General features: G+C 29.6%; 1 protein-coding gene across 1 annotated transcript; it reads right to left on the reverse strand.

The window, feature by feature from the left end:
* Positions 1–8,950: 8,950 nt before the first annotated feature.
* On the reverse strand, positions 8,951–9,554 carry LOC119683709. The gene is made up of 2 exons (XM_038097515.1): positions 9,433–9,554; positions 8,951–9,376 (listed from the first exon to the last, which is right to left on the reverse strand). The coding sequence occupies exons 1-2, from the start codon at positions 9,446–9,448 to the stop codon at positions 9,057–9,059; spliced, it is 336 nt and encodes a 111-aa protein (XP_037953443.1). The 5' UTR covers positions 9,449–9,554; the 3' UTR covers positions 8,951–9,056.
* Positions 9,555–12,406: the final 2,852 nt, after the last annotated feature.

Raw genomic sequence — 12,406 nt, forward strand, 5'->3', positions numbered from 1 at the left:
TGTGTCTACTATAAATAGTCTGCAATTATCGGTTTCTGATGGTATAAGCCGCACTTTGTGTTTAACACAGAATTCGATTCGAGAAGTAGTACGTTCAGATTCGAGAAGTAGTCTTCTTCTTTGAGTATTTCGAAAAGAAGAGCTTGGTACAACGAAATCCTAACCCATTAAAACATTTGTAATTTATTTTACTGTAAAATTTCAACCCTTTTGATATCTATCGTTTTTGACGCTTCAAATTGTCTTCGACCGATACAACTCTTCAGGAGAAGTTCTTCCTTAGCCAATTCATACAATTCACTTCACCGCCATCAAAACTACTATATGCAGGTATCCAGCATAGAATCATTTGAATCCTACCTATGAGGTTTTCTGAGATATTGTCTTTCTACTAAATCATTGAAAAGTTTACCAACGTTGAGCCCAAAGCTTTAATAACTGCCTGACTATTAGACATAAGGATTAATCTTTTGTATATCAAATTATTTAACACAAATATATCTTGTGAAATGTATCTTGTACTACAACTGTGAAACATGTAAGCCATCCAGACATATAGAGAGAAAGGTGCAAATGTTTATCAAGTGTCTACGTAGAATTCTCAAAATATGGTGGCCTGATCGAATATCAAATGAACGTCTGCTGAACCAAACAACTAATAATACCGCACAAAATTAGATAGAAATGAGAAAGTGGAAGTGGATAGACCATACGCATAGACAACCGTGAGATTACATAGCAAGGCAAGTGTTAGCATGAAATTCTCAAGTTAGCAGATAATCTGGTACGCCAGTGAAACCGTGGAGAAGAACGGTCAAAAGTGAGCTAGCTGTAGAACAATATACATGGAACGACATCTACAGTGAAATATCAAATAGAGTAAGATTTAATTATTGAGACGACATACTCCACTGTGGGGAAATGGATTATAGCAGTAGTATCTCAAATTTTAGTGGATGTCGACTATATGTTACCTATATCTTTTTGATAAAAATGTCAGTTTGAATAACTGAAGCTGTTGGTTCTTCACTAATGCATATTCAGATATCTAGGTTGCACATATCAGTGATTAATCTCTGTTTAGTTTTGAAACGATCTATATGCTTTATATATTTGATCTATACGATCAAATACTTATGGCCAAGTCTCACATAAAGCATAAATTTTGGAGAACATGTTCAACATAAGTCTTAGAACTCAAAAATGCTTACGAATAGCACATGGAAACAGTTTCTTGATAGAAAGATATATATATATCACAGTAAAGTATAGAAGCTATTTGCTGACGTTGTCCTATAATTTGGATTATTAATTTGGATTATTAATTTTTTATGATTTTATATAAACACAGTAAGTAAAGTTGTTAATAAAAATCTTTCATAGTAATAATAACAAAACTCCAGAAAAATATGCGAACAAAAAAGTCAAGCTTTGGATCAGTTGGTTAAGGTGTGCTGATTCTGAGCTTCACATTTGGCAGCACCCGAGTTCGATTCCTGGTACTTGCAATCTCAAAAAATAATTATTTACGAATAATTAAATACAAGAATTATTTTCAAGACCACTGATGATGGGTATTTGGCATTACTCGAAACAGCTGTATGGTCAGCAAAAAATTCAATTAATTAAAATAATATAAAAAATAAAAAATTTTTGTTGTTGTATTTCACTACTGTTCGAAAAACCTCTTTATAAAATCTATTTAGTTTATAGATCCACCTGATTTTTATATTAATCTATCACAAGATATATTTTTTTCTCCACTGTAGAAGTATTTTATACCGGAAACTGTTTAACTGTAGTCTAATTATTTATAGGGAATTTTAATCCAATAGTTAAAGTATCTCTACAGTAAAAATTATTTAACTTTTTTTTTTACTTATTAATTTTTTTTTTTTAATACAATATATTTAAAGTCGTCAAATTGTTAAGCTGCCAATGTATTGTAATTATAGCAGACATATATACATTTCACCTATAAAAATATATATTGTATATAAGTTATGTCCTTCATTTATTGCATGTTTCATTTATGGAGGTATGTTGTAATGAAATATCTGAGCTCAGTGCATGGATATGAATTTACAAATGTATTTGTCCATTATCATTTCTGTTGTCAATTTATATGTTCACATTAAATGCTGTCATTTTATGGATGCGATATTTTTCGTAATTGAATAACATTTTTTATTCAATTTCATACATACGGAAAATTTCTTTGAAAAGTACAATATGTTGGGCAATAATTGAATAAATTGCGGTTGAACACACATAATTGATATAACATAGTTACCTACTTTATGTTTTTCGTATATTTTACATCTATTTATGTAAACAATCACATAATTAATTGTTTTTCATATAAACATATTTGCTTTAGATAATTTATTTACTGACATTTTTTTTAAGGAAATTAATTGGGAAATTTATTAATAATTAGTTAGTGATTATATATAAGTATAAGTGGATACAATATTTATAAAATTAAATATATATATAATAATATATATAATATATTTATTTATATATATAAATATACATAAAATATTTTTATTTATATATATAAATAAATATATATAAATATATATAAATTAAATGTATATCATTTCTGGAGCAAAACTTTGAATAATTGTTGTAAACGTTGTAAATTTTTCATAATTATATAGGTTTATATTAGAGGGGAGGAACGTAAGTGAGTTGTGGTTTGTGGATAGTAGAATCATATAAGAGTATATTTTCTTACTCTACTTTTGCAATGCTTTAGCTGCAGACTATATAGTCAAAGAACGAAGGGCATATATCCTCTAATTCTCCCATTGGATATGTCACTTCTTTTTTGGGTGTAGGTTAGAGCGATGATGGCTGCTTTATTTAGAGATGTAGGTTAAGCATATACAAATATGCTTTTTCAACCCATGCATTCAATGTGAGAACTTAATTCGATGGACATTAAGGGAACTCGTAAAATTTTTAATTCTCGAACCATTCAAGGCCCCATAATTGAGCTCTTTATGTTTGGAAAGATGTGCATACTGATAGAAAGAAATTCATTTGGGCAACAAAGAGATTTCATTTGTTGGAAAAAAGTTTTGCATACGTATTAATTCTTTTCTAATACACTATTGACAATGCTTATTATTGTTAGTTTTAGATTGAATTAAAATTGTAAGTGCAATACAATTACAATATATATGGTCAAAGAATATATAACAATATCTATTATATCTTGAAAAAATATCGACTTATTTTAAGAATAAATCATATTTTTTATAAAGTTGAACGTAATCTGTTTCCAATATTAATTGAAATTATTATTTAAAAACAATAATATATCCTTAACATTGTATAAATTTTATTTATTTGTGGTGAAAATTAATTTTTAAAATTCACTTAAAATTTAAACCAAAATATGTTCAATTAATAATCGAAACTTTTACAGTTCTTAAGAAAGTTATGATATATGATTTATATATGATTTGTAAAAATAAATATTTTGTGAATAAAAATAGTAAATTAAAAGCGTTAAATTGCTTAATTTTAAAATTGTTGACAATACATAGGCCCAACTTTTTAAATCACTGAAATATAATACAAGATTAGGCGATTAATTTAAGGTGATGGTATGGGTAGCTCTGACCGTCGATGGACGCTCTCCAATCAATTTCATCGAGCCTGGTGTCAAAGTCAATGCGACTTATTATCGAGAAAATGTTTTGAAAGTAGCTTTAGAGCTGTGGGCACGCCAACATTTCGGTCGTTGACCATGGACGTTCCAACAAGGTCCGACATAAACCGCCGCATAAGCTTTTTGAGATGGTCATAAAGCCTGTGTAAAACCAGAATGGTTGAAAAATCATGTTCCATACTTCATTTCGTCCAAGCAATGGCTTTTCAATTCGACAACCCAATGGACTAACCCAATGGACTATTCCATAACCCGGTGAACTATTCCATTTTGGAGAGCAAGATGACGACTAAGAAATATGCTAGTATGGAAAGTTTCATTGGCCCAAGAAAGTTCAGGAATGGGCCAAAATATCGGAAGATCATATTTGTGAAGCATCAACTCCCTTTTTAACCATTTAAAGGACATAGTCAAGGCAAAAGGTGGCCACATCGAGCTAGAGTGAATGGATTTGGAAATTTTGATTATATCCACATATTTTTATAATTTGAATCAATAAAAACTAATTTCACACAAAAAGATTCTGTTTTGCATCGATGTGAACCTCGATTGTATTTGTTATGTTGATAGGTAACTTTTCCGAGTAAATTGTGTAGGTTCCACCAACAAAGAAAGTTTGTATAAAATTCCGACGATAATGAATATAACTTATGATATTCTCTTCAATCACCAATTTAAAAGCCACTTTAATAATAACTAAATATTAATATCCTGTTATTTTTATAATAACTCCAGATTTAAAGATAAAAATGTCGAGTGTTTTTTTAGTTGTATGATAATTATAGATATTAATAACTATGGTTTGATAGCGGAGAATGTGAAACCTTGTTGACATTTCTGTTCATTAAGGTTTGGTAATTCGCTAGAATCGTTTAACGCTAGAACAATGCTTCCCAATTGTGTAAATTTACTTTGAAACAAATAAATATGTACACAAATTTTATACAGCATATTCATCACAGAATTGTGTTTAGTGATAAAGCTCATTTCTGGTTAAATGACTGTCTCAATAAGTCAAACTGCAATATTTGGAGCGAAGATAATGCTCAAGCAAGTAACGAATTACAATTACATCCAATAAAATTGACTGTTTGGTACAGTTTAAACACTGGCGGTATCATCGGTCCTTATTTCCTTCGAAATGTTGAAATGAAATAGGAGCTCCAACAAATAGGGGCTCCAACAAATCGGCCCAACTTGCCTTACAGTGCGCTTAACAATCAATTTATTGCGAAATCAGTTTACCAATAACTTTATTTTCAGAAGTGGTCCTGTTAACTGGCCCTTGGCCCGTTCGTTTATGCGATTTAACGCCTCTCTTTAACGATTACTTTTTATGGGGCTATAGTTAAGTTTAGTCATTGGTTTATGCCGACAAACCAGCAACTCTTAAAGCATTAGATCTTAATGTTCATATCAATATTGACGGAATACAGCTACATTTATTTGAAGGAATAGGCGTGGCAAAATATCAGAATCGTACCACATTAATGTTTTAAAAATCATGTCAAGACGTTGATAAGAAGTTGACGGCTTCATAACACATAAATTACTACAAATCAAATACTTCGAGTAATTTTGTCTTCCAACTTCTTTGAGATTGAGAAAAACAAATGTCTGTTTAACTAAATGCGGTAATGAAAATTTGGTGATACATCATATTTAGTTCATAACTAAATAAATTTAATTTTAAAATGAAATCATTCTTAAAAAGAAAACGTCTGCATAAATAAACACATTATGCAAATATTAATTTACTTAACTCTTTTATATAGAAATCTGGTGCGAACCCTTTTAACATTTTTATTACATTTATCTAAAAACACACAGCACTTCTAACCTCTTTTGACCCTAGAAAGCTATTTGCTGAGCATTCACATAATTACTTTTGCTTATTAATGAAAATAAATTGTTACGCTCATGTTGGGCCATAAGTTTAGCATATATCATTCGCAATTAATATCCTTTAAGTACCTTTTGCACCTTTGTCAAGTACGGACGTAATGGCTCAGGCATAGGGGATCAACTAGTCATACGCCCTTGAAAGCAGAAACTCAAAGTAAAACTAAAACTGGAATTGAAAGTGGAACCGTAAGTGGGACTGTAAGTGGGACTGTAAGTGGAACTGTAAGTGGGACTGTAAGTGGAACTGTAAGTAGAGCTGGAACAAAGCACAATGTAAATGCTCCCTGATTAATTTGATTCTTAATATAAATGTGTGAGCATTAAGTTTCAGCTCTGCATGTGGGCTTGCTTAAGACTGAATTAGTGAACTGATGAGGCACAAATGCACGTGCAATAGGATGGAATGAAGTTTACTTGTGGAAAATAATAATTTTTTTGTTTATTTTGGGTATTTCTGTGGATAATTAACAACACGAAAGTAATTTGTTAAAATAGTTTTGATACAACATTCTACTTTTAAATATATGTGAAATGTCTTATTCTTGCTCTGATTGATATAAGCACTCTATTAGCTTTAAAAATAAGTTAAGTATGAAAATCTCCTGATTAAACTTTTAATTTACTTCTTAAAGTGCTTTAAATTCTATATTGCTTACAGCAGCACAAAGAGTAAAGCAGATTTAAAAAAGGATGTTACTCATCTTATATTGCTTTTTACAGCAGGAGTTCAACTTGCAGTAAAATTAAGCAAAAAACAAAAAGGAATTGCCTTAAAGGAGTTAATGGTGTAATAAATTTAAAAACGCTATGGATATTTCAAAAGGTTGTACTTCATTTAAAAAATAGCCTGAAGTTGCACTTTGTGGTATTTTAAATGCTTATGAACCGAAGTCAATATAAATCCTTTTCACATTTTTATAAATACGAGTAAAGATATTCTTTTGAGTTCTTTTACGCACCTAAGTAAAAATTAAAAATTATAGTAACAAAAGGACAGACAACTTAATAGTTATTGTCTTAAATAATCTGTAGTTTTTATGTTATACATTTTTAAAATATAAAATAATTCAAATGTTAAAACTGCTGTAAATATATTACAATTTAATAATCGTAAATAAAAGAACTTACTTACTACTACTAACAAAAGGCATAATTCACCAGAAAAGAAGTGAAACTTTAAAAAATACTTAAGCTAAGCAATCCCTTATGTGAAAAAATAACTATCTTTAATTTATTTATATCGTTTTGAATACATGTCGCCTTAATTAATTTTTAATGGCCAATTCTTAGGAATATTTAAATTCAAAAAATAATTGGAAGTCCACTGACGATGGGTATTTGCCTATACTCGAAACAGTTGTATGGTCAGTCACAAATTCAATTAATTAAAAAAAATGAAAAAAAATTTCTCGTAATTTACCACCGTTCGATACAAAACCCCTCTATTGAAAAAACTAATTTATATTACGAATTCAGTTTCTTTTATCAAAAAGAGCACATAAAAGTTGTGTAAAATCAAGAATCTAAAATATTGATAAAGTGTCGAGCATATCGATAACACAATATAGAGCACTTTGTTATTGTCAAGTATTTGTAGGAACTAGATTGAGGTTTCTGGGTCGCGATGTTTTTAGAGAATGCCGATAACACAATGACATACAGAGCAATTTGTTATTATCAAGCATTTGTAAGAACTAGATTGAGGTTTCTGGGTTGCGATGTTTACAAGATAAATGATGTAATTAATATATTTCTCCTCTCCCTCTCTTTTTTTCACCCTCTATTTCTCCTTTTCTCCCTTGCTCTCTCTCTCTCTCTCTCTCTAAACCACTTCATCTCCTTATCTTTCCCACTCTCTATCTTTCCCTCCTTCTCTTTTTCTCTTTCTCTCTCTTTTCCTCCCTCTATTTTTCTCTCTCTGTGTTTCTCTTTCTTCTTGTTTCTCTCTGCTTTTCCATTTCTCTCTTTCTTTGTTTTTCTCTGTCTCTTTGCTTCTCTCTCTGTTTCTGTTTATCTCTCTCTCTCTTTCACTCTCTCTCTTAACCTCTATATCTCTCTCCTTCCTTAGTTTCTCTCTTTCTCTCTCTGTCTCTCTATATTTCTTTTTTCCTTCTATCATTCTATTTCTCTCTCTTTGTTTTTCTTTCTCTCTCTCTCTCTCTCTTTCTTTTTTTTTCTATCTTTCTGTTTTTCTCTCTCTCTTTCACTCTCTTTCTCTATCTGGCCGGTCTTTTTCGACTAATCAAAAAAATTAATAAATTCGAGTTGAAATACCCTGCCTAATCTGTAGCTTAGACTTCATGGTTAACAAGCTAAAAACCTTAGTTTTCTCCAGTCCAACACTTAAGAAATTGAAGTCCATTAAACATGCATACTTTAATTTGATGCATACCATGTTTTTGATCTGAATTGGGTTCGAAAATCATAATGCTTCAAAATTGTTTTGTTTGAGATTTTTGATTTCTGGCAAAAAAAAACTAATATTTCTTACAATTTTTTGTTACAGGTTTTTGGGTCCATCTTCCGCATATCAATGTTATTACACGAACATTTCATTTTGTTATTATTTTGTGAACATTTCTTATAAAATAAATTCCTTCCCAGAAAATCAAATTCTTCTGTAATCGTCCATTGAGATAGATTAACTGCAGCTTTATTGGCTAAAACGTTCAAATTTAATCATAAGAACCCACATCCACTAGTGGTTTTTGATGGATAGCTTTAGTTTAATTGAAATAAATAAATTTTTTGTTAAAATTAACAATTTTCCTAAAAAAATTAATCAAATTTAAGTCACTATATCTTCACAAGTTTAAGTATATGAGTCTTAGAATTCAATTTAGAGAATATTTAATGGATTAAAAATGGTTAAAAGTCCAGCCATTTTAATGAAGCATTTTCGAGATATTAGAAACTTCTTCACTGAAAGTTTATTTGAAACTTTTATTTAACTTTTATTGTGATGAATTTTAAAATGGAAGATGCACATAGTAAGGGTTGCTTCACTGTACAATTTTTCATCGTTTCGTGGAACTGCGAGTCACCACCTGCATTTACTTCAATACGTGAGGAATGCTTCGAATAATTATTTTTAATTTCACTTTTGTTATATGACTTCAACTCATTTCTTTATTATAATTGTTCCATACCATGTATATAATCAAAAACTTCAACAAACTTTAACTCCCATTAATATAACCAATAATATTTATACTCATAATTATCACTACTTTTTCTATACATTCGCATGTGTTGTATCACCGCAACATGTCATCACAAATTAAAATAAAATAATGTCAAAAAATTGTTGCTGTGTTCTATTGAGTGTTTATTGTTTTTTATTGCTGGTGTTAATTAATTTTTTCAATTAATTTAATTTTGTCATGTTAATTTCGTTTCCAATGTATGCCTAAATAAATTTGTATTTACAATAAAATTTAGTGATTTCGAATGAAAAATCTGTTCACTATGTGCATCTGCAATAGTACATGGATCTCTTTGCATCTACAGTTGCATCACCAAATGTTTTTCCAACTGTAGCCAAATAGCCTGGTATGTGTCCACCGTAATTTGGTATCAGTCCAATTGTACGAGGATAAACTATAGGGCATCTACCATAAATGGTTGATGAGAATGATGTAGCTATACCTGCCGACTCCAACACACCCCATTCCGTACTTATACGTTGACGGTAATTATTTGTATTTTCTGCTGTGGCTCCTGGTCCTATATATCTACCATGTAAGCCCAAGCGATATTTTGCAGCTCTTGACTGACCACCACAACCTAAAAGAATTTACTTAATTTTAACACTTTTTCGTAAATAAACTCATCCAATTTACGTGCGGAATAAGACATGACACTAAATTATGCTTTCAAATGGTACACTGCAAATTTTTCATTCGAAAAAATGCCAGAAAGTTTGCTTTTGTCTATTTTTATTCTTATTTATGTTAGATCAATAATTTTTTCTGCTTCATTTTAGTTTTCTTAAACTTAAAGAAACTTCACTTTATTATGGCAAGACATGCTTTGTTAATTTAAGTAATTTATTTTCATGGCAACGAAGCAACAAGTCTAGGAAAATATTTTTATTTTTAATGAAGTTAAACTGAACTTTATTTCAAACCTTCTGAGTGTATTTCATTCATTCCTTTAAAAAATGAAGTAATAAAAATAGTGAGTAGTAAAAAAAAAATACACAATATAAATTTTATTTTATATTTAATATTAATGATTTAAATAAAACGTAAAGTCATTATTTAAGTAATAATTAAATTAAGTATTTAATTATTCACTTATATCTATATTGATATTAAACCTCATAAGTTCCGATTTGGCCAAAAAAGTTTTTTATATGCACCTTCTTAAAAATAAAACTACTCGTATCTCAGAAAAAATTTTTCAAAATTTGTTCTTAGCTGCAATGATAAATACCAATTTTCACGAGTGAATAGGACATACACAGCTTAAACCGCATGAACCCTTACTATATATTTCAATAGCTAAATATTCATAAAACATCTGCAATGGTAGACTACCAAATCCAACTAAGTCAGAGGGTACAAAATTTCTTTATCTAAGTGGACCACAACGAATAAAGCAAGACTTGTCTACCATATATATACCTGACCATACGAATTTCAAAGTTAAAGAACCATTTAGTAAACTATAAGAAGCTGACACTAACTTCCTGAATAGAACTCGTATATTTACGCGGCACATCCACCTTTGAGACTATATCAGTACTTAAAAACATCCAATACATAATATTCTATATAATCTAGGGTAGTTTTAAAAGCTCATTCAATGGCGAAAATGACGGATTTCTTTGTTTAAAAAGAATCAAACTCAGATGAGTAACTGGTTTCTTCTTAATTCACTAATCAATATGTTATCTTCATCAAATATCTTAAGTAAATTAAATTGAAAGATCAATGATAGCATCTAGCAATTTTAACCAAGCCCCACCAGTTGTACTGAAACCTACATTTTGAAACAAAGGCATGTGGTGTTTCTCGTCTCGTACGTTGACTACGGAAATTGTAATCAACAAATTATTTTGTTCATTAGTATTATTATTAATGTAGTACACAACTCTATTATATTGACTATACCAGTGTCAGTAGAAGCAATAATTTATGCATTTGGCATTTGTTTATTAAAGTTAAGCAAATTCAAAGTAAAACAAAACTTGAGTCAACAAATATCTATGTGGAGTAGATCCCTATATATCCATTACTCGTGCCTACCGAGTGTGAGTAAATGAATTTAATACCATTTGGCTTTCATGAACCTAATTAAATTCTGGAATTCTGAACCAACAGAAATTGTTATGTTGTTCAATAGCAGTATATTTTTATTAATTCTTTTTTCCCAATCCATTTTTTTGGATTGGGAATATAGAATTTTAATTAAACTACTTATAATTTTTATTTCATATATTATAGAATATAATTTTCTTTTCTAATAATTATAAAACCGCAGAATACTTTTTGTCGAACGCATATATATATGTAATATATTTGAATCCTATTTAATATTTTACAGAAAATGTAAAATAATACTAATTCTACTTTCAACTGTCACAACTGAACACAACTGATGCTACTTTACTCCTTCACTCCTTTCTCCACTGCACTGTAATCAGAGTTGCCCTGTTGCCGTGATGGTATAATTCTTAATATATATTATTGTTTTTTTTAATTATAAGTTCTTTAATAAATAACTATATTTTACGGTAATATTTCATAAATCACAGTGCATAATCGTCACTTCTAATACTACTTCTTCTAAAAAAAAACCGCTGAAAACTTTTTGCCCAACATATATATCTATATACATGCATTTTTTTCTTTTGTAAATAAGATTTTTTTAATTAAATTACCCTATTTTATGTAAATATTTCAAACTTAAATATGACACACTTTTGAAAATTTACTACACTCCATATTTTTTTTCTTTATGTTCTTCATGCCAGAATAAATACATAATGTAATTTGTTATTCCTTCACAGTTCAGTCAAAAAAGAAACGCTGAATAAATTAGTTTCGACGTAACACTTTTCACAAATAAAAATTACATATTTATAACTTGTAGTTCCAGCAAACTCTGAACCTTAACTAAAAAATTCCATTAATTTTCTTATACAATTTTTTTTGCTCAAGTAAATATACAAGCAAATGAAAATCCTTTTCATATTTTACTATGCCACAATACAATTTCATGAAGATAATGCCGGAGATAATTTAACAAAAAGCATTCCAGGACTTTTTTCACAGCTCGCATTCGCAGTGAAAGCAACTTAATTAGCAGACAGAGCTACGAGGAAAAGCGTACCTAGTACCTGCATAAAAGCTTACAACAATAAAAACAATTAAATGCACTGAAAAAGGACTACAACTGCAGGAATATGTTAAATTTTATAACACATAATGTTGAACTCCTGCAACTAAGTATTGTGTTCAGAATGGTAGACCAGTGAACAATTGTGTGCTTTTAACATGACCGCTGCGTTCGTTCTTGCCTCATTATAATTATGCACTTCACTGATTTGTATTTACACGGTCATAATAATATATACATTCATGTACAAATATACATGTATCTATGAATTGCATTTAAACTCTCTCGCCATAAAAATGACTTCAATATGTCCTCGAATGTGCAGGCGACAAAAAAAAACATATTGTCATTCCCTCTCCTATGAGCTTAACAATAAAACCCGTAATTCGTATGCTTGGGACTCATTGCTGTAATGCATAATTGAGCAATTAATTATGTTAATTTTCTCCAACAAAAATTAATTAAATGCAC

The sequence above is a fragment of the Teleopsis dalmanni genome, chromosome 2 (assembly GCF_002237135.1).
Source record: "Teleopsis dalmanni isolate 2A chromosome 2, ASM223713v2, whole genome shotgun sequence".
Lineage (NCBI taxonomy): Eukaryota > Metazoa > Arthropoda > Insecta > Diptera > Diopsidae > Teleopsis > Teleopsis dalmanni.